The following is a 24,427-nucleotide window of genomic DNA, read 5'->3' on the forward strand; positions in this document are numbered from 1 at the left end:
AATTTCTACATAGGCTGGGCCAAAGATGCTGATAAAGTCCTGACTCAGTGCTTGAAAATGGTTGAGGTCTCTAAGATAAAATAGGCTGAAGCTGAATTCCAGTAAGGCCAAATTGCTGTATGTGCAGGATTATCTCCCAGCTCTGGTGATAACTCTTCACGGAATGGTATTGTAGTCCAGCTATTTCTAAACAAGCAAGTAAAGGCATTGGCCAAGGGCATCTTTGCCCAAATCTATCTAGTGGACTTAAAGAGAGTGGTCCAGCAACACTGCTTGTCTGGTGACCATTATATCTTTGATCACTTCAGTGTGCTCTACCTGGGACAATCTTTCAAAAAAAACTAGAGAAGCTGCAAAATTTAATACTTCATGTGATAGAGAATGAGGGCTGCCACAAATATGTAACACCTGTTCTGTGTTATCTGAATCGATGCTAATAAATTTCTGGGTGGAATTAAAAATGATAGATTTAATATGACTTGGTACTTAACTAGTTATAGGACTAAAAAAATGACAAATTTGATTCACCCAGCATGTAATATTTACCAACATTTTCTGGCAGTTCCCAAATTATGTGAGGTCAACAGAGCAAGGACTTACAAGCAAAGCTTTCCAGCTTCAGCCCACATACTTTGGGAGAGCCTCTTTTTTGGATCTAATTAGCATGCAGATTAATGGTTTTGCAGAAATTAGTAAACAACTTTGTTTCAGAGGACATTCAAGGATTGAAAAGTGCCTGATATCTGCATCTTTTTCATTTATCATTTGTTCTTGTTTTAATATTTAATTTTTGTTGCTGTATTATTTTTTGTGTTGCTCTGTGTAACAAGTCAAAAGTCCAATGTAAATTACAGTAATATATTAATACACAAAATAAATGCATACATCCACTACACACACACACACACACACACACACACACACACACACACACACACAGCTCTTTAGGGAAGGGTCTGAATGAATTAATTCTACAGCAATTATAATATATGTGAATCTATTGATGAATGGAAGGCTTATTAGGAAGACTATTAATCTGTGCATATTAAATACAGATTGAAGGAATGCAGTAGGCAACCAACATTAATCAAGGATATTTTCCATGATGCATTTGGAATTAGGTATTTTCTTCTGTTTCTTAAGTCCCTAAATTATTGCTGTATGACAGCCAGTGACTTCAAATGACTACCAAGAAAGGTGGGGGGGGGGATTCCTAAAATAAAGAAAAGAACATGGTGCTCATACATCAAATATGTAAATTATAGCTAAACCACACTGATGGTACTGCTTACAGTTTAACTGGGCAATCTTGAAACAAAACAGAACTAGATTCTTTTTCTATTTGTTTCATGTCCATTTTACAATGTGTATAAAAGCATAATTATGGAAAGGAATAGAAAACACATTCAGCAGTTATTTTGGAAAATTTGCCCTTCAATTTATCTATTATATAACCAGGGCTTTTCCTGGTAAACGCAAAAAGAAAGATGAGTTTTGGAAGTTTAGTACTTAACTCAGTAAAACAGACATACTTCGCTAATATAGAGCAAGGCTGATTTAAGAAATATCCCCACATCTCCTGAAAGGAGAATATTTCCTAAAAAAAGACAAGTAACACTTTAATACAAAATTTAATTCATGAAACAATACTTTACAATCAGTTTAATTATTATCCACATTCACAATAATATACATTTGTAGAGATAATGCATTTTCATGTCACTCACAGTACAATAATTTATGCTAGAACTGTTCAGTGCCATTCCTTCACCTGGAGAGGATCCCTATTGCTTTTGTGACTAATGTTAGGAACTGATTGTATATCTCCTAGAGAAATACTGACTTCTGCAAAATGTCTGTGGAGATTTTCAGTCATCCAGGTCATGGTTGTCCCAAATATGCTTTTTTCAAGAGGCAACAGAACTTTCTGGTTTTTCCTTGAAGATGTTTCACTTCTCATCCAAGAAGCTTCTTCAGCTGTGACTAAATGATGGGTAATGGAAGGATTTATACTCCTTGCATTTGCATAATTTAAGTGGGTCATTAAGGTCACATCCAAGAAGGTTCCACACCCATTTGCACCACTCAGGTGACCCCGGTGACAAATATAAACCTCCGGGTGGTATAAACCCCTCCATTCCCCATCATCCAATCAAAGCTGAAGAAGCTTCTTGGATGAGAAGTGAAATATCTTCAAAGAAAAACCAGAAAGTCCAGTTGCCCCTTGAAAAAGCACCTTTGGGGCTGACTTCTGCAAGTGACAATTTACACTCCCCAAATCTTTTCTTTGTCTGTAAGTGATCTCTGAATCATATTCTGCCCTATTAAGCATTTGGTTCTCTTGAAGCAATGAAAGACATTATCATGTAACAGGCAAGTATTGCTTTGTAAACAAAAGGAATGATAATTGATTCACTGTGACATGAATATACATTTGTAGGGATGTCAAGTTTCCTTTAGAGCAAGTACTTCATGGTGATTCCAGAACCCAGACTCAATTAGAGTAGTGACATACATTTGCTCATATAGTGTTGTCTGCATTAAATCTTTGCACCTCACCATTTTAAAATACAGTGTTAACTTCACATACTTGGTGAGAAACAATTAGAGCAGAAAAAAAGGCCAGAAACATCTACAAAGAAAAGTTCCATGATATAAAGTTGGAGAAAAAGCTTTTAAAATAGTCTTTTCTTACCCACAAGCTCAGCCATAAGCTCAACAATGCACTCATCTCCTAAGGCCCAAGGACGTTTACCATTGAAATGACCATGGACACCTCTGAAAGAAAAAGAAAACAGTTGGAAATGTACACAGTCTTTCAGCAAGGACAATATAATATACATTCTACACATGGAAAGGTAATCCTCCAGATTACCCGAGGAACTGTCTCATCCCAATGGAATTGCTTCGTCCCATCTGTGCCACCAGAAGGGGCATGGGGTAGACCCTGTTGATCAATAAAGTCCAGCTGATGGGATCCAGAAGATTCTTTTCTGCTGTGGCTTGCCCTATGGGACATCATGCCCCTTGAGGTGCAATCCACACCCACCCTTTTGACCTTTCATAAGAGTCTGAAGTCTTGGCTCTGCCAATTGGCCTGAGACCCTGATAGAGTCATTTTATACTGGAGTGAGATAAGACTCCATCTCTGTCCATGAGTATTTTGCTCTGCATCTTGCCATCTTTGTCCACGTTGATTATAAACCACCTAGAGTTGCCTCTCGTAAGATGGGTGGCAAATAAATAAATAAATTTCTTACTTTTCTTTTTACTATTGTTGTTTGAAATGACACAGATAATGTGTCAACTGTTATCTAATATTGTTTTGTGCTGTGTTGTATATGGATTGTTTAATGCCATTTTTCAGTGTTACAAACGGAGTCCAAGTAACCACGATAATGAAGAAGCAAGAGCAAATATAGCTATTAAGTCATAGAAAAAGGAAGGGGAGAAAAGAGAGGGTGCATTTTAATTTTCCAGGTATTCTTATATCTCTCTCTGTCTCAATATCACATAATGATGTGAATGAAAGGGAGTAACCCAAAGTTTTGTCGGCAAAATTATCAGCTGCCCATGTTACCTGGCCACAAGGTGTATCCACAAAGTATAATAAAATTAGCATCATTTATCCTTTCCAACCGATGGGCAAAATGAAACATCTAAAGGGGTTTGGGCCTCTGTCTATCAGTAGGGTAGCTCTCCCCAAGAAAAGATCAAATTTGCCAGGAGAAGCAAGCCAAACAAATACCAAATTTTAAAATGAGCCAATGAGAAAGCTCTTGGACTGCTACTCAGAATGCTGCCAACTGCTCCAATCTAAATCTCCTCTCCTTCCTTGTCAATCATGTGACCCAAAGAAGACCATCTGCTGGTTGTCCATCCTTCCCAACATACATCCAGAGACATGTGATGGGAGCAGAAACACACATGCATGGTAACATATTCACCCATCTGAATATGGGTGAATATGCAGAAGCAACATATAAGGGCTTACACAACACACACACACACACACAGACACTAATGTATATTGGAACAGATGCAACACATTCTTCATGAAACAGAGGAAATACAGATGTCTTTTAGGACCACAGCTGGTAAGGCAACAGGAAAATATTCCAGAAATCATACTTTCTTTACCATTGTGATTCAGAATAGTCAAAAGCTTCTCAGTTAGGAAACAAAATCTTTGAACAGCTCTTGTCTCCTGTAGAAATACTCAGAATTGGAGTAAATAGTAAATGTTTAAAAAATATGGAATTCCTAATACTTAGCATATTGGATCCTGGAACTTGGGCATATCAATTGAAATGTATTGTATATAGTGAAGACTTATGCCATAAGCAGGACCAGGTTTAGTAAAAATTGGAGAAGTCAATTTAATGAACTTTTTTTAAAAAAACAAATTTTATTTTGTTTGTACAAACTTCACATCTTTGCAACACATTACATTTTTTTTACCCATCTGTTGTGTCTGCTTTATCTATACCAATAAATATTTTATAACTATGACTTCATATATCTGTGCATTTACATTATTTCATACATTTTTTCATTCTATATATAATATTCTATATGTTCTATGTATAGTAGTTTTTACTACATTTATGTCATTTTGTATACTATATAATACATTAAATCTTGTATAATTATGACTATATATATTTGTGCATTTACATTATTTCATACATTTTTTCCATTCTATATGTAATATTCTATATATTTTGTGTGTAACAGTTTTTACAACATTTATGTCATTTTGTGTAATATTTATTTGCTATAGTCTATCTCATATTTCAATCGTTTAATCCTTTTCCGATTTTGAAGTTGTCTATTGTTTTGTTGATCTTTCTTCCTTTTTTTTGCTTTCCTGCTTTTCCCCTCCTTTCCTCTAGCCAATTGTACAATAAATCCCATACGGAGTAATATTCAGATTCGTCTTTCTCTTTTAGTTCTTTCGTGAGCCTACCCATCTCTGCACATTCCAATATTTTTTAAATTACATTTTCTTCTGTTGGTATATAATTATTTTTCCAGTTTTGTATGAATATAATTCTCGCTGCTGTGTAAAATTAAGTATAGGGTTTTTTTTCATAATTTCTTTTTATAATCCCTAACAAAAATAATTCAGGCTTTAGTGCAATTTGATGTGTAGTAATCTCCTCTAACCAATCTTTTATCTTTTTCCAATACTTTTTCATAGCTATGCACGTCCACCACATATAGTAGTTTGTTCCATGTTGCTTGTTGCATTTCCAGCAGATAGGGGAACACTCCGGGAACATTTTTGCAATTGTCGCTGGTGGAAGATGCCATCTGTAGAACATCTTGTACATGTTCTCTCTATAAGCCATTGCCATCATTAATTTGTAGTTTATTTCCCAAATTTTTCCCATTCCGCCAATTCTATACTATACACAAACATTATTGCCCATCTTATCATCGTTCCTTTCACAGTTTCTTCTTCTATTTTAAATTTTAATAAGTAGTGATATATAATTTTAAATCAATTTTTCTTCAGTTTCCTGTAAAATTTTATCCAGCTCTTTCGGCTCCTTATAGAATCCGTCCCTTTCCCTGTCTTTTTTATACCTTGCCTGTATTTGTAGATAGGGCCACCAGCCATCTATTCCCTTGTCTTTCAGTTCTTGCCTTGTTTTTAGCCTTTCTTAGTTGTCTAATATGTCTTTATATCTTATTATCTTGTTTATGTCCAATACATTTAGGTATATCAGAACTTCCATGGTGGATAGCCAGGTTGGGATTTTATTGTAATGTTTTGTTTTGATTTTTAACCATGTTTGTAGTAGAACTTTTCTAATTAAATGTTTTTGGAAATAGCTATGAATCTTGTCTTCCCCATCCCAGATAAAGGCGTGCCAACCCAATTCCAAATTATAACCTATTGTTAATAATCTTCTGTTTTTTAAATTGATCCAGTCCTTCATCCAGGTGAGAGCTGCTGCTTGGTAATAAAGCTCCCAATCGGGAAGTCCAAATCCTCCTCTTTCTCTACGGTCTTGTAACAATTTTAATTTAATTTGTGGTTTTTCCCCTGACCAAATAAATTGTACAATTAGTTTGTTTAAATCTATGAAAAAAAATTTCCCTAGGCTAATCGGTGCCACTTGAAATAAAAAAAATTTTTTTTGGTAGTATATTCATTTTAATGATGGCAATTCTTCCCATTAAGGGTATTTGTAGTTTCCTCCAATTTTCCAGATCATTCTTAATTTTCTGAATCATTTTAACATAATTATCTTCTTCAAATGTTGAGCATTTCCCTGTCAGCCAAATTCCTAGGTACTTTACTTTTTTTGCTATTTGTATTCCCATGTTTTCCTCTAATTCTTGCTCTTATTTTTTAATAAAATTCTTCGTAATGATCTTTTTGGGGTTCTTATTAACTTTAAGTCCCATTACCTTACCGAATTCCTCTATTTTTTGGATTAATTTAATTCCTGATTTTAACGGATCCTCTAATATGAATACCATATCATCCGCAAATGCCTGTGTTTTATATTCCCCTTTTTTAATTTTTAATCCCTTTATTTCTTGATTATTTCTCATTTCTCTTAGTAGAACTTCCAGTGATAGTATAAATAATAAAGGTGATAATAGAAAACCCTGTCTCACTCCTTTCCATATCTTAACTTCTTCTGTAGTGTCACTATTTATTATTATTTTTGCTGTCTGGGCCAAATAAATTGATTCTATCATTTTTATAAAAAAAATTCCAAATCATTTTTAACTGTATGATAATGAGATGCCAATTCAAGTTATCAAAGGCCTTCTGGGCATCTAAAAAGACCAGTGCAACTTGTTTTCCCAGATTATCTTCATAATATTCTAGTGTATTTATAATTATCCTCATATTGGTTTTTAATTGACATTTTGGTAAGAAGCCATTTTGATCTGTGTGGATAATTTCATTTAATATTTTTTAAATTCACTCTGCCATTTTTGATGTAAAGATTTTATAATCTGCATTTAGTAAAGAAATTGGTCTGTAATTTTTTATTTGTTGAGGGTCTGAATCCTCTTTGGGTATCAATGTTATATATGCTTCCTTTCATGATTTTGGTAACTTTGCTTCAATTTGTGTGTTAACCATCTTCCTGGTTTATTCGCATTTTCAAAATAGTTTTGTTTTGCAAATTTAATTTTTTGGGCCATCTCTTCTTGTGTCATCAAATTAAATTTGTGTTTTAATAGTTCTTTTTTTCTCCTTTATTTTTGATTCTTGTGGGGTTTTTTGCAGGTCCATTTCCAATTCTTTAAGTTCTTTCTCAAATGTTTCTTGATTTTGTCTCTTTTCCTTGTTTTTCCTTGCCAAATACGCTATTGTCAACCATCTTGTAAAAGCTTTTGTGGTATCCCATAAATTTTGTAACTATGTTTCTTCTTCTTTACTTTGTAGAAAAGTTTCAATTCTCTTTCTATCATTTTTATATATTCTTTATCTTTCACTATTTTTGATTTATTGACCTTCATTCATTTTTCCTTTTTGGTCCTTTCCATGTTATTTTTATTGAGTTGTGATCTGCCCAGGTGTTTGTCATTATTTCAACCTGTTCAACATCTCTTCTCATATCTATTCTTGACCATGATTTGTGGGGGTTTGAATAATATGTAAATTGTTTGTTTCCTATATTCCTTTCTCTCCATACATATTTCAGGCTCAATTCCTGCACCATTTCGAAAAAGGTAGATGGTAGCATTCTTTTCTTTTCTTATTTCTTTTGTTACTCTTGTAGTCATTGTTGATATCTGCTACAGCATTGAAGTCACCATTTAGACATATATCCTCATATTCTATTTCTGTTATTTTTTGGTGGATCTTCTTGTAAAATTCTTTTTGGTTTTTATTTGTGGCGTATATTGCTGTGACAAGAATTTTTCTTTGTTCTGTTTTTATTTCTATCATTAAAATCCTCCCTTCTTCATCTGCATATTTTTTGCATTTATCCATTATTTGATGTATATTGCAATTTCTCTTTTTTGTTGTTGTGCTAATGTTGTAAATAATTTTTCTAACTTTGGATATTCTAGTAGTTTGTTATATTGGTTTTTAATATGTACCTATTGAAGGCATACTGTGTCCATATTTATTTTTTGAAATCTAGTCAAACTTTGCCTTCTCTTTTCCAGTGAGTTTAATCCATTTATATTTAGTGAGAGTAACTTAATTTCTTGTTCCATTGTTATTTGTGTGCCGCCTTTCGTTTCCTTGCGTTTCTTGTCTCTATTCCTATTTTACTACCTTCTTGCTCCATTTGTTCTCTTTCCTGTCTTCTTTGTTCTCTTCCTCCCTGTTTTCAACTGACTGTTCTTCTTGACTTCTACTCTCTGGTTTCTCTTTACTTTCTTGTTCTTCCTCAGCGGTGAAATGATGTTCAAAGAACTCATGTGCTTTCCCTGACTGTGTCTATTTTATATCTTTTATTCTGCCAGGTAATCATCACTCCCTCTGGTGTGAGCCATCTGAACATTACATTGTACCTTATTAGTTGTTGTGTAAGGAACTGATATTGCCTTCTCTGGTCTCTCACTATTTTAAGGATTTATCTCAGGATTTGTATCTCTTTTCCTTTATATGTTATTTGTTCTTCTCTCACTTTCTTATATACTTCATCTCTTACCGATTTTCTAGTAAAGCGTATATGGATTTCTTTTGGGAGTCTGTGTCTCCTGGCATAATTTGTGTGGATTCGATACACCTCGTCTATGTCCCTTCTCGTTTGTTTGTTTGTTTTGTAATATGTTCGCAGCAATCTCTGTGATTGTTTCCCCTAAATCCTCCTCCTTTTCTTCTACTATATTTTGAAAGCACAGAAAGAAGCCAGCTTTTTTGAGTTCCAAAAACACTATCCCCCCCCCTAATTGTCTGTTTAGTGTAGTCAGCTTCTCATCTACCATCTCTATTCTCTTCTCCATTTCTTCTACTTTTGTTTCTACTTTTTGAGTTTTTTGTTCATTTTTTGTTATTTCACTTTGTATTTAGTTTAGTTTAGTTTTAGTTTTCCATTTATTTGTATGCCGCCCTTTTCCCTGGGGGGACTCAGGGCGGCTCAGTTCAAAAAGGGGGGGGGAAGACAAACAATATTCCAACATGGAGACAATACAACATATTAAAAGAGAGCACAACAGTCACACAATTCGGGTGGGGTTAGAATCCTAACCCCAGGCCAGCCAGGACAGCCAGATCTTTAAAGCGGCGCGGAAGGACTGGAGGGTGGTGAGGGTCTGAATCTCCACGGGGAGTTCGTTCCAGAGGGTCGGAGCAGCCACCGAGAAGGCTCTCCTCCGGGTAGTTGCCAGTCTGCACTGGCTGGAAGATGGAATTCGGAGGAGGCCTAATAGATGCGATCGTATCGGTCTAGTGGAGGTAATTGGCAGTAGGCGGTCTCTCAAGTACCCAGGCCCACTACCATGAAGGGCTTTGTAGGTGATAAGTAGCACCTGGAAGCGCACCCGGAGATCAACAGGCAGCCAGTGCAGCTCGCGGAGGATAGGTGTTACGTGGGTGAAGCGAGGTGCACCCACAATCGCTCGCGCGGCCGCATTCTGGACTAGCTGAAGTCGCCGAATGCTCTTCAAGGGCAGCCCCATGTAGAGCACATTGCAGTATTCCAGCCTAGAGGTCACAAGGGCCCGAGTGACTGTTGTGAGGGCCTCCCGGTTCAGGTAGGGACGCAACTGGTGTACCAGGCGAACCTGGGCAAATGCCCCCCTGGTCACAGCTGACAAATGATGTTCGAAGGTCAGCTGTGGGTCCAGGAGGACTCCCAAGTTGCGAACCCTGTCTGAGAGGCGTAAAATTTGACCCCCCAGCCTGAGAGATGGAACACTTGGCCAATTCGTGGGAGGGAAACACAGAAGCCACTCGGTCTTTTCTGGATTGAGCACAAGCTTGTTGACCCCCATCCAGTCTTTAACAGCCTCCAGACCCTGGCTCATCACATCCATCGCTTCGTTGAGTTGGCACGGGGCGGACAGATACAACTGAGTATCGTCCGCATATTGGTAATATTTTATCCCGTGCCGTTGAATGATCTCACCCAGCGGTTTCATGTAGATGTTGAAAAGAAGGGGGGACAGGACCGAACCCTGCGGCACCCCATACGTTAGGGGCCTAGGGGTCGATCTCTGCTCCCCAACTAACACCGACTGCGACCTGTCCGAGAGGTAAGAGGAGAACCACTGTAAAACAGCGCCTCCCACCCCCATTTCCCGCAGTCGTCGCAGAAGGATACCATGGTCAATGGTGTCGAAAGCCGCTGAGAGGTCAAGGAGCACCAGGATGGAGCCGTGGCCTCCATCCCTGGCTCTCCAGAGATCATCGGTCAACGCGACCAAAGCGGTTTCTGTGCTGCAGCCAGGTCTGAAGCCTGACTGGAAAGGATCGAGATAACTGGCTTCCTCCAAGGATCGCTGGAGCTGAAAGGCCACCACCTTCTCAACAACCTTCCCCACAAAGGGGAGGTTGGAGACCGGACGATAGTTATTTAAAACAGCTGGATCCAAGGATGGTTTCTTCAGGAGGGGTCTCACCACCGCCGCCTTTAAAGCGGGGGGAAAGACCCCCCTCCCGTACAGAGGCGGTAACAACCGCCTGGATCCAGCCTCTTGTCACCTCTCTGCTGTTTACAAGCAGCCAGGAGGGGCACGGGTCCAGCACACATGTGGAGGCTCCTACAGCTCTCATCGCCTTGTCCACATCCTCAGGGGTAACAGCTTGAAACTCAACCCAGCGATGGCTTACCAGATCATCCCTTAGTGCCTCGGCTGGTTCTGCAGAATTGGAGTCCAGGTCCGCCCAGAACCGAGCAACCTTGTCTGCGAGGAATTGGACGTAATTCTCAGCCCTGCCCTGCAGCGGATCGCCCGTATCCCTCCTATTTAGGAGAGAATGGGTTATCCTAAACAGGGCGGCTGGGCGCGACTCAGCAGACGCAACCAGAGAGGCAATGTATGTTCTCTTAGCCGTCCTAATTGCTCGAATGTACTCTCTGGTGCAGGTTGTTAAACGTCCTCGGTGCGGTTCGGATTTACTGGACCTCCATAAGTGCTCTAGGCGTCTCCTTTGGCGCTTCCTCTCCCAGAGTTCCTCAGTAAACCAAGGAGCCCTCCGGGATCCACTGCCTCGGAGCGGCCGTAGAGGCGCAATCCGGTTAAGAGACTCCGTCGCTGCCAAGTTCCAGGCAGCAACCAGAGTCTCCGCCGGACTGCGGGCGAGGGTATCAGGAATAACCCCAAGTTCCGTCTGGAACCCCAAAGGGTCCATAAGTCGCCTGGGGCGGAACCAACTGGTTGGTTCTTCCTCCCTACAGTGGGGGTTTGGTCTCCGAAAGTCAAGCCTCAATAGGTAGTGGTCTGACCATGACAGGGGCAAGATCTCACTACCCCTCAGACCAAGGTCACAGTTCCACTGCTCCGAGAGGAATACAAGGTCAAGCGTGTGACCCGCTGAGTGGGTCGGTCCTCGGATTACTTGGGTCAAGCCCATGGTTGTCATGGAAGCCATGAACTCCTGCGCTCCGTCAGAGTGACCACCGAGCGAAGGCAGATTGAAACCCCCCAGAACCATAAGTCTGGGGAACTCAACTGCCAGCTCGGCTATTGACTCGAGGAGCGAGGGGAGGGCTGCTGCAACGCAGTTAGGAGGCAGGTACGTTAGCAGCAGACCCACTTGAACCTTGAGGTCCAACTTCACCAGCAGGGAATCACACCCGACAAGCTCCGGAGCAGGGATCCTACGAGGTGCTAGAGACTCTCGGATAACAACGGCCACACCCCCACCCCTTCCCTGAGCTCTCGGCTGATGGAGCACCTGAAAACCTTCTGGGCACATCTCTACGAGGGGGACTCCTCCCTCCGGGCCCAGCCAGGTCTCAGTAATACATGCCAGGTCTGCCCTCTCGTCTAAAATTAAGTCCCAAACGAGAGGAGCTTTGTGAACTACAGACCTGGCATTTAGTGCCAGCAGCCTGAGGCCAGGGTCCTGATTACTCACACCACCTGGCCTTGGAGTGGGACTCGTAGGGCCGGAAGGAGGGATCTCTGTGACGTAGCGAGCCCTCCTTCCCCGGTAATGGCCAGCCCTAAAGTCCCCGCCATATCTGCCCCTCCCTGTTAAGACCGTAATGCTCCGGCCCACTCCCGTGTCCGTAATTCCCTCAACCACCCCTATGGCTCCCGCGTTCCTCGACAGGCCCTCCGAATCAAACACACTCATTTGTTCACCCAAGCAGTCCCCACGTAATAATTAAAAACACATAAAATACAATAATAATGGGATAATAAAAAGTGGGATCATTCACTCAATCACATGCAAGTCCCATACACTCACCATACCAGTTAAAAAATTGCGCAACCGTGCGAAGTTCGTACAAGGCTTATATAAAAGATCTTAATAGTCTTAGCCTTCTCCTCTGCAAGTCCAGTAAAGAGTTCAATAAGGAGGGTACGGTCCAGAGAGGGGTGCTCCGCCCCTCTCCCTTCCTCCAAGTCCCAAAAATGTGCCCAAGGCCGAAGGTCGCTCCTTTGAAGGGGCTGAGGTGGCATCCCTGAGCCTCCACGGGCGGTAGTGGTCACACCAGATGAGACCAGGTCGTAAGTCCAAACGTCCAGCAGCCGTGGGTAAAGAGAGCCAGATGGCAAGAAAGGCCCCGTAGCCGTGAAGGTAAACGAAGGACAGGCCACACCATAGGGAAGGCCAGGTTAGGTGGGACGGAGGGGGGGCATCCAAAAGGGCCGCGGCGGCAACAAAGCCAGCTGCTTGATCTCATCCAGTGCCATGCCAGGCCAACCGCCCCCTCTCTGGAACAGTCCAATGCAGTCCGAGTACCACAAAAGCGAGAGCAAAAGATGTCGAAAGGTGCCGGGGGCGCCGCGTATCGCAAGCTGACGGAGCAGAGGGAGGGGGCGCCTAAGGAGGCAGCGGCAAACAAACCAACTGCCCGACCTCGTCCAGCGCCGTTCTAAGTCACCCACCTCCTCTCTGAAAGTAAAATCACTCCAACAGCCAGATACCCTCCAGGGCTCCTCCCGGCCAGAGAAAGAGACAGGGCTAGAGTTGTAAAAAGCCGCCGGGAAAGCTGTAGAATTGTAAGAAGCCGCCGGGGACGGCGCCGTCAGCGCCCCGCCGCCATGATCGTCGTTTTCGCCGCCGAGCGCTGTAAAAAATGCTACGGACGGCCGCATGGACCAGGGGCTACCCAGTCGCGACGACCCTCCAAATAATCACCTGTTCGGGTGCCCCAAATTGCGCTCCACCGCTAGGACCCCTTCCTGCATGGTCCCAAAGCTAAGTTGTTGATTTTTCTGATATTTTTCGCTCACCCAGACCAGAGTGGAGAAGGCTGACGGCCATTCCGCCTCGCACATGCGCGTTCTACGGGATTTAAAATTATGAATTTGATGGTCCCTGAAGCTCAAAAGGTTGGTGACCCCTGGTATAGGATCTTCTGCTTGAGCCAGGTTGGACTAGACCTCCAGGCTCCATTTCCCCTATTCTATCATCTATTCTTTTAATTTCACTCTTCATTCCTCCCATTTTTAGTTTAATTTCTTCATTTCTCCTAGTTTTGTGATTTTTGTAATTGTTTCTTGTGCTTTTGTAATTGTTTCTTGTGTTTTCAGCAGTTTCTTGTATCATTGTTAAAGCATCTTGCATACACTGAAGGTTCGTTGTTGACCTTGCTTTCTCTATACCCAGTGTGCTCTCAATTGTGCGCTGATTTGAGGGTGAAGATGTTGCTGATGTTGGATTGGATGCTGCCTTTCTATTCATTTTACTAATTGTTGTTGTACTTGTCATTTTTTATTTTAATTTCCTTACAATTTTTCCCCACAATAACATATACTTATACCAGCCCCTTCAGTCTTTAAACTTTCCCTCTTCCATGCACATTTCAATTCAATATCATTCAATCCTACAATCTAACAACTTAATTTCTATATATTCGGGTTAGTATGCAAGTCAATCCACACAATATTCATGCAATATTGAATATATTTAACCTAACACATTCTTAATTTGATTCAGTATGCAATCTTATATCGTCTCTTTAATAATTACAAACTAACACCCCCCCACTTCAACACTATATTACTATTTTTTTTTACTATTCTCTAGGTATACAATATGTTTAGGCTAATAAATCCTTAATTTTAATTCTTATATAATATTATGTCATCTATTTATAACATTGATAATTTCAAAGTAGCACCAATAGTTCATATATCCTCTACACATTCTCTTCCAAATATGATTCAATACCATTTAACAATATTTTATCTCACCACAGTTCAGTTTATATTTATATTTCTTCTTTCAATGTTCTCCTTCTATTTTTTAAATCCGATTTCAGAGATCACAAAAAAAAATATCTTTTACCAGATTGCATCAGCAATCCTGTATACTGTTATTTAATTCTTATTTCTTTCTCCACTACATGGCGGTATTACTCTTCTTTCATATAGGATTTTTCTTTTTCGTCCGAAAAGTCAATGAGTCTTTAATAGAATTTATACCGTTTTAGTTGTTTTAAATATTCTCACCAATGCTGCTGTGTTGCTATTTTCTTTCCCTCATGTGAGGTAGTCACCACCCAAAATCAGCCATGGACGTGGTTTCAAGGGATTTTCCCTCATCCGATAGGGAAGTTGCTTGCTTCCTCCTTCGGCGCCTGGGCTTCCTCTCTCTCCTGTTGATCCCTCCAGGTTCAACTCGTCCTTTTTCAGGATCTTCACAACAGAAACTCAAGCAAAGCTAGTAGAGCTACCATTTCTTCACCCTCATGGAAGTGACGTCACCGCAGGAGGTCAACTTAATGAACCTTTTATTGTTGGTTTGGTGCTATATATATAATCTAGATTCATGAACCTCTTTTTCTGGTCTGAGAATATTATCTGGTTTTCAGAAAGTGAGCTAGATTCAAAAAAAGAATAGTGTAGGGCATCATGACAAAACTGAGCATGATTTTATTTCAACTATATTTAATTTAATAAAAAATAATCATTGCCTTCCACTTTTTTATATAGTATTTCAAACTTTTGTTTTTTTGAAGATCTGTGGAGGTTGGACTTCAGGCCTTGACACTAATTTTGTACAAAGCATTGCAATGCCTCAAATCTCTACTGGCAAAATCCAGAGATTATTTATAAAACACAAAGGAATTGGGATTTTTTTTTCTATCCTTAGGGCAGCACTCTGGCAAGAATAATGGAAGAACGAGCACAGAAAAAGATGAATAAAATAATGTTTTATTAAGGTCCCTTTGAGCCCTAAAGAATTCAGACTTTAAAACAGACAGTACTAACAGTTAGAAATCTCACTCATATTTCCCCAACTTTTACATTGATTTTTTTCTTGATAAAACTAATGGTCTCAATGCCAGAAACATGCATAGATGACATACTTTCTCTGAAGGATCAGTGGAGGAGATTGACAGCCAAATCACACCGTACAATATGCAATTTTGAGCTATGTTCCGTAATAGAATTAGCTACAGCTATTTCACACGAAGAACATTATAATTAAATCAACCTATACTTCAGAAAGAGAGTCCAATCCCTCTGTTAAGATGTCTAAATCCACAGAAATCAATAAGTTCACCCATGTGTAACTCTGCATAGGATTAAACAGCTATTAGAATTATCAATAGTTAGAAGAGAATCTTTCAGAACACAACGAAATACCCTTGGTGTTGAAAATGTATTTGGTCAGATGGATAAGTATAGAAAGACCATCAAGAAAAAATTAGAATAAAAAAAAGTTTGGGCAGTTAGGAGAACACAAAAGGCTAGAAATTCTGTGCGTGTATGGGAGATGAAAATGATACAATTCTAAATAAATGGCCACAATGGGAAAATGCTGTTCTCTTACAGCAAATAAGTAGGAAAAACCTTAAAATAAAATGTTAATGTACCAGGAGACTGAAAACTGTATAAGCATTTGCCTGGCTATGCAAAGGAATAAACAGATTTGGGAGACATGGGCATACATGCTGCCCAATCATTCTATATACACAGTTTGTTACAAATATTTTTCAAAGTTTAGTATCAAGAGCTCAAAAGATAAGACGATGAGACCTGGTTTATGCTAGTGCAGATACCCTTACAATTGACTTTCAAATGTAATGCACTAAACTTTTTGTTTTGCAAAGTAGCATAGCTTTTATTGTCATTGTATATCATGTACACAACAAAATTGGTTATTAACGAAAGTGTCATTAGCCTGAAGACACTGGGATGTGGATGCATGCATTTAGCTCCATGTGTGCATAGCTGAATGTCTACAATGTTTAGTTGGGATTGGTTAAAACTGAGGAAATGATGTTAGAAATTTTATTTTCCCTAAAATATTGTCATATTAAGCTTTTCCATAAATCTACACATGGACAAATGATTGTTTCAAGTGGGGGAGAAGCATATATTTGGGGGGGGGGGAGTTCTGGAGTTTTCTTTTCTGGGTTGTTTTGTTTTCTTGAACATGCAAAATATTTTTCAGAAAAAGAAATATGCAAGTACCCAGCTTTCTCACACATTTAACAAAAATAATTTCTAAAATAATTTCACAAATTTGTGTCTGGGAAAATATTGGATCAGAAGTCTTCCCCCAAGTGTGGACAAATAGTTGAAACAAATATATCCTAACCATCTGTTAGTAGTCCTTATTTCTCCGTTACAAAATTCTAGGTATAGGTTCATTCCAAAAGGTTGATCAATGCTTGATGTAGCATTTTCTCCAGAAAATGACCAGAATTGAGTTTTCAGTGTCATTCCCAAAGTTGCTACAGAAGAGAGAGTGGGTGGGTGAACAGATAGATAAAATAGACTGAGAGATAGTGGTTGCTACCTGATTTTAATATTGCTATTAGGATAGTGGTTGTGACACAAGTGCAATTTTCATGGCTTTTGATGGCTCATCATATATGCATGTAGCCATCAATGAAGAGACTCAAACTAAAGTTTGATGCTAATTTCTGTTAGCTTTTGCTGGTATTTGGTAAGGTAAATTATAGAGATACCTTAGTTTCCATAGCAGAAAAATGAGGGGTAGCAGTGGTGAGTTGCAGGTACCGCTCTGGTACGGTGCTCCTGAGGGCCCACTGTGGGTTCCAACATGATTGCAGCGGGATCCAGTTGCAACAGGATCCGGAACCCACCACTGAGGGGTAGCAAATAGAATTTTGAAGGTAGAGCTTTGGAACAAAAATCATTAGAAATGACTCTTCGAAGTAGACAGAAGGAGATTTGGAATAGAAGCTATAATTAGCAACTAAACTGTAGTAAATAGGTAAAAATCTATAGTTTTAATAAGAACAGTACTGATTGGTAAAGGTGAATTAGATTGGAAAATGTTTGTAGTGCTGATTGGTTGGAGGTCAATAATGAGAGGTTTATGGCTGAGTGGTGTTGGACAGATCCAGAGAAATATGCTAAAGGCAGAAGAGGAGAAGATACTTTAAGTATTTGTTTATCCAACATATGAAGTTCTTGGTAATGCTGAAGGTAGAAGATCAGGTGTTTTACTAGTCAAAGAGGAAAGTCATCTGCTAGCCTGGCTGAGAAAAAAAGAATGAAAATACTTCAGTTTTTCAATTTCAATTTTAGAAAGTAAATAGAGTTAGATATGGATCCGTGCACGCATAAATCAAGCCCAAATTATTACCTGAAAATATATATATCTACAGTTGATACACTGAGTATAGAAGAAAAATGATCTCACTTTGCAATCTAAATGGCCCAAAATGTGGCAGTGTTGAGGACAAACAAAACATCCCCCTTCTAATTACCTTTCCAGGGATTTAAGAAACAGTAATACCTTGGTCCTAAAATATTTAGAAATTCAAGGAAAGTTGAGAAATTTTGGAAAAGGTACTAGAAGGCAAGAACAGACTTGCAAGGCCTATGTAAGATAAACATTAATTTTGTAGAAAGAAAGCATACTCACAGAATACTGTCTTTGTTCTCTAAATAAAACATTGTTTTTGTAATTCTACCCAATTGCCTCATATAATTCACCCCACATCTGACCTCACAAATCATATGTGCTGCTATATCCAATGAATTACTTTGCTGCATCTAAGCATAGCCATGGATTGGAATTCACAATGGAGTGAAATATAATTCATTCACTTGGTATTCGAGAAGTATTCCAGCTTTTCATTTTAATGCTTTTTAATATAAGGGAAAAATATGAAGCAGTGTCTTACAATGAATTTCTGTCAGATCTTTTAAGAACCCACAGGCCAATCCAGTCAGGTTAGTCAAGAGAAAAGAAAACCATGGGAAAATACTTCTCCAAAAGAAGACAGGGAATTTTTTTTTATACTTAAAAGAGCACTTGGACTGATTTTCTCAATTTGCTTGCTGGGAAAAGTTGGTGACGTGAGCAGGGAGTTAAATTGATCCATACTTTAAGTGCAGAAATAAAATTTTACAGAAAAAGCAACATTCTACAACAGCAGTTAACACTTAATATTGGTGTGATTGCTTTTTAAGATAATTTTAGTCCTCCTTTTTGCTACACAAAATTTCCGCCTACATCCACTATTAAACTTTCCTGATATTTTGTGGTCTTCCCAACAAAATCCCCCTGCTTAGTTACAATGCTTTTTTCCAGCACCATTCCCTAAATTTCAAACTTTTTTTAAAAAAGGAAACTGAATGTATTCTTAGTAAAGCTAGATTATACAAAGCTAGAATAGTACAGATACCTGTACAATTAGCACAGGAGCCCCCCAAGGCTTGTGCTCTCTCCACTTCTCTTCTCTCTATACACCAATGACTGCATCTCAAAGGATCCCTCTGTTAAAATACTGAAGTTTGCAGATGTTACAAACAGTGATTGTTCTCATTGAGACAACAATGAATCTGCATACAGACGGGAGGTTGAACACTAGCCTTGTGGTGCAACCAGAATAATATTTAGCTAAATACACTCAAAACTGTAGAAATGGTGGTAGATTTTAGGAGAAACCCTCCTATACTATCTCCTCTTACAATACTAGACAACACAGTATCAATAGTAGAGACCTTCAGGTTTCTAGGTTCTTTCATATCTCAAGACTTAACAGGGACACCTAACATCAAAAATGTCATCAAAGAAGCACAACAAAGAATATTCTTTCTGCGCCAACTCAGAAATCTCAAAACTGCCTAAAGAGTTGCTGATTCTGTTCTAGAGAAATTATTGAGTCTGTCATCTGCACCTCTATAACTGTCTGGTTTGGCTCCAGACTGTTTGGTTTTCTGCACCAGAACTGCAGAAAAATCAATTACTACCAAACTGCCTTCCATTGAGGAGTCAAAAAGAGGGGTGTGAAAATATCTACAGACCCTCACAGCCTGGACATAAATTGTTTCAACTTCTACCCTCAAAACGACACTATAGGGCACTGCACACGGACAGTTTTTCCCCAAATGCCATCACTCTGCTAAACAACTAATACCCAGAGCACTGATCAAATTATCTACTAAGACCGTATTACTATTATTCTTCTCTTCCTTCCTAGTACCTATCTCTTTCCTAGTAACTATCTCTTTCCACTTATGACTATAACCATGTTGCTTGTATCTTTAACATTTATATTGTTTTGTTTGTTTCCTAGTATAATCAAATTGCTTATTAGTAACCTATGACTATCACTGTGTTGTATCTTATGATTCTTGATGAATGTATTCTATTTTATTTTCTTTATGCACACTGAGAGTATATGCACCAAAGACAAATTCCTTGTGTGTCCAATCACACTTAGCCAATGAAGAATTCTATTCTATTCTATTCTTTTTCCAAATGATCATCCTACACAGAAGTGGCCGGGGGGGGGGGAGAAAAGGGGTTATTTTACAGCGCTTTTGCAAACCGTGTATCAAGTTATGATGTCACTGTAATAGAAACCAATCTAAAAATCAAAGGAACAGAAGTCTGAGTTATTAACTTATTTGTAACCAGAAAATGAAGGTAAAGGTTCCCGTCGCACATATGTGCTAGTCATTCCCAACTCTAGGGGGCGGTGGTCATCTCCATTTCAAAGCCGAAGAGCCAGTGCTGTCTGAAGATGTCTCTGTTATCATGTGGCTCAGTGGCTAGGGTCACGGAGGTTCAGTGGCTAAGACGCTGAGCTTTTCGATTAGAGTGAGCTCCCATTACTTGCCCAGCTTCTGCCAACCTAGAAGTTCAAAAGCATGTAAAAATTCAAATAGAAAAATAAGAACCACCTTTGGTGGGAAGGTAACAGCGTTCCGTGAGTCTTTGGCATTTAGTCATGCTGGCTACATGACCATGGAGACGTCTTCAGACAGCACTGGCTCTTCGGCTTTGAAACGGAGATAAGCACCGTCCCCTAGAGTCGGGAACGGCTAGCACATATGTGTGAATGAAACCTTTATCTTTATCCAGAATATGTAAAAGCATCTTTTCAGACACCTCATTCAAACAGCATTTGGGCCACCAAAAATCAATATTACTGAGTTCAGTGGAATTTTAGTCAAAGCAGTCATTCTTAACCTTGGCAATTTTAAGAAGTGTAGACTTCCCAGAACTGAAGTCCCAGCATGGCTCGCTGGGAAATTCTGGGAGATGAAGTCCATAGATCTTAAATTTGCCAAGGTTGTGAAAGGCTGCTCTAGAGATTTTAAAAAGAATTAAAAAAATAGTTGTAAGGACAGACTCTCCATTGCAGATCCTTCTCCGTATTGCTTTGTTGCAATTTTCTTCCAAATTTACATCACTGCTACTAACATCTAAACATTCTCAGGGGTCAGACCAAATTGTATCAATTCTTTATATCTGATGGTGGCAAATCATAGACCTGGATTTTCAGATGTTTTGGCAATGGCACAAAAAGAAAATCAAGGAAACCATCTCCATCAGGAATAGGCATAGTTTGGGTAAATAAAAGCCATGTAAAAGTTGTATGGATGTAATAAATAATAGTTTCTATGTGTTTTCAGCATCATATGGAAGGAAGTTATATGCTGGAAATGTTCCCCAGCCCTTCTCTACATCCAGCATGACATTAATAAACTGATAATAATTTAAAAAACAGGGGGAACTAAATCTTGAGAATAACTTTTTATGTTAAATTCTTTGTTTTCTTGTTAGCTTGTATAGTTATGCCTCAAATAATTGCAGATAACTGAAAAGAAACTTAAGGAATTTCTCAATACCAAATACTTTAAACATTCTAAGAGAAATTATGAATTAAAACAGTGGAAAAATAATAGAATGAAATGGCAGTTAAGGACTATTCTTCATATTTTCCCTTCCTTCACAATTTCAAAACTATTTTTTATAAGTTATGACAATGTGGTATGAGCCAAGGACAACATAATTTTCTATTTTTGAAAGAACAAAATATAAATATTCAAAGCATAATACAAAATATATTATATATTTTTAAATGATGCAACCTTCAGTTTTCATTTGTGCGTGTGTATGTGTGTGTGAGAGAGAGAGGGAGGGAGGGAGGGAGGGAGGGAGGGAAGGAGGGAGAAGGAAGGGAAGAGCAAGAGAATACGAATACATGGTATTTAAGGCATAATCTTGGAATCTTTTATTGAAATCACAAACTAGCCCAAGGTTTTTGCTGATAGCGCAATGTATTTTATATTTTGACTGTAAAAGCAGGGTTTTGTGCAAGAGAGAATTTATATCTCCACACACTATGTCTCCTTACTACTAAGTCTAACACTGGTGGTAATCATTTCTAAAGATAATTTTGTTCTTGACGTTCCACTCTTAGAATTTCAGAAAATAATGTATAATTTTCTGATGCAATTACTACAATTACTCTGATTTAATTATAAGAGTGAACCATTAAATTAGTATTAGTTGAACCAAGGTACATTTAGAATTAATACAGTTGCTTGAATGGGGGATAAAGAAGTTCAAGTCCCCAGCTGCTATTAAACTACAACTCCCAGTATTCCACTCCATTGACCATGTTGGCTAGAGATGCTGGAAAATGTTAAGCATCCTCTGGAGGACCAAAGATTCCTGATACCCAAATGTAGATTATTGGTTATTTGTGGTCAAATATCTTATTTCTATTTTTGAAGGATACCCATGTGGCTTATACTGAGTCATATTGAGACCCATAGCTCAATACTGGATTTCATAAGTCTCAGATGTATTTCAGATCATTCATATTTATTCAGCTGTATAACCTTTATAATTACAACTGAAATGAGGCCTCCCTTGGAAACAAAGACAGTCCTGAATAAATACACATTTATTCATATTACTACAATTCATATATACTTGATTTTTGTAACATTCAGTTGGGCAAAACTGTGCATCTTAGAGAAACAATTTTTGAATCAATCTATCTCAGATGAGCTAACTGGAAGAATTTACCCCAAATCCCATGACCTATAACTCCTGTAGAATTTGGCAAAATTGTGGCTATTTCAGTACTGCTGCCATGCTACAGTCAGTCACAATCATGTGATCATCATTTCCAATGCTCCCTACCAGTTTCCTACAAGAAAAGGCAATGGGGAAGCCACCAGGAAGGCAGAAGTCTATCCCATTCCCATTGTTTTAATGCCCAACCATGGTCATTCTCTTTCTCTGTTTAAGTAAGGACACAATCCACCCAAAAGCATTTTTTGATACTTGGCTCCTGCTTGGCTGAAGTCACAATCTATTAAAACATGAGGCAGAGAGTTGTAAGAGTTCCTTCACTACAGTTCTCAGACAAGCATAACAAGAATCAGTATTATTTCTGCTTACCTGCCTCTTACTTGCTAATTCAGTTGTTTCTTTTCCTGGCTGGGCAAAGCTAACAATATGACATGCAGTTAGAGCCTTGTGATAGAAATAAGCTGTGCCACTTCTGCCTCAAATAAATGGTTTCATGGCTGTTAGTTTTCTTCTAAGTTTGCACAGAATGCTGTGACAGCACCGGGAATAGCAAGCAAAGGAACAGGAAAAGGCACTAAGGTCACTTCAATAATAATACCTGGCAACTATTTCGGAGGGAGGGGGGAACACAGTGTTTCCTGATTGTTTTTTTCCTTACCTTTGGCTATAGTCAGGGGTGGGTTCTGGCAGGCACTACTGCCAGTTTGCTCGTGTGCGCACTTTGCGCGCACATGCGCTTCATGCCTATGTGCAGTGCTATTAAAATTGTTCTGCGCATGTGCAGAACTGAAAAACAAGATGGCACCGCCGCCCGCATCACCTGGGGAACCGGTTCGGGGGCATGGCAGATCTGGGTCACTGCGGGTTCGTGACCCAGACCGCCAAACCGCTACCAGTTTGGCCAAACCAGTCCGAACTGGTCCGAACCGGCAGGCACCCACCACTGGCTATAGTTAATCAGTCTGATTCAGATGAACATTCATAAAAATTCTAAAAATTAGAACGATGCCAAATGAAGAGACTTACCTCTGTGTGCAAACATAAGCACTGCAGTGTCCCCCAGTCAAATGATGAAAATTGGGGTAATTAGCAGTCTGCCTATTCTTATGACCACAGAGATGTTGCAACTACCCCCAGTCTCCAAGGCTTTCCGGGCCCAATGGGCCAAGTAGCAGATGCAGGCCTCCTGGGTTACAGAAGGTTTGCACATACTGGTGGGCAGTAGGCTGGGGTCTCCCAAGCCAATACGTCCTAGATCATAGCAGCTTTGCACCATACTGCAGTACACGGCCCCAACTCACATGAGACCTGTATCAGGCTTCTCAAAGCCTCCCCCATCCTTCTGAGGTACCTCCCCCCCCCGCCCTTCTGGTGGGGTCACAGAGACAAGACCAAAAAAAAGGAAAAAGAAAGGATGTGAACCACTTACATAGTTCAAATTCAGTTGAAAAGTGAAAATATTTTATACACAAGTCAAAATCTAAATCATCATTTGTTTCTGAATCTCAAGCAGAGATTTTTTAATAAATTATGTTGAGTTTTTTAAATTATTTTGTTGTGCTGTTTTTGTGTTTTAGTCTTGTATGCTGCCCAGAGTCATCTATTTTAGATGAGCAGCTACATTGATTAACCAAATGAATAAATCATATCTAAATTCAGCCTACATCACCATCACATATATAGGTTAGGATTAGTCCCCCACACAGTCAATGCTCGCCAAATACAGCTGAAAGATATACCACATTCAGAATAAGCTGAGTTGCAAGAGATGTCAAAACAACAATAAAGATTTGGGAAAAGTATTTTAAATGAAAGAAAAGCCAAAGGAAAGTGTAGGTCTAGCAAATAATTATAATGAAATAATGGGGGGATTTCATAAAATCAATGTTGGTAGAAGGCAAGATAATAAACCTACTTAAGAATATATGTTGTTTTGGAGGGGATAAGGGCACAATTGGAATATATTGTATATCTTTTACTTGTTATAGATGAAAAAAATATAAGGGGGGATGGTATCCTGGGGGGGGATGTACTGTATTTTTTATT

At 39.2% G+C, this 24,427-nt stretch overlaps 1 protein-coding gene across 2 annotated transcripts in view; it reads right to left on the bottom strand.

The window, feature by feature from the left end:
• Positions 1-24,427, bottom strand: part of KYNU (kynureninase) — a 126,888-nt gene that overhangs the window by 63,442 nt on the left and 39,019 nt on the right. For both annotated transcript variants that reach the window (XM_087710903.1, XM_087710911.1), the window contains exon 4: positions 2,696-2,778. In XM_087710903.1, the coding sequence (XP_087567029.1) occupies positions 2,696-2,778 (83 nt within the window). The remainder of the gene's footprint in view (positions 1-2,695; positions 2,779-24,427) is intronic.

Source organism: Thamnophis sirtalis, unplaced genomic scaffold, assembly GCF_051295495.1.
Source record: "Thamnophis sirtalis isolate CommonGarterSnake01/CBP01778 unplaced genomic scaffold, rThaSir2_p1.2 scaffold_1, whole genome shotgun sequence".
Taxonomy (NCBI): Eukaryota; Metazoa; Chordata; class Lepidosauria; order Squamata; family Natricidae; genus Thamnophis; species Thamnophis sirtalis.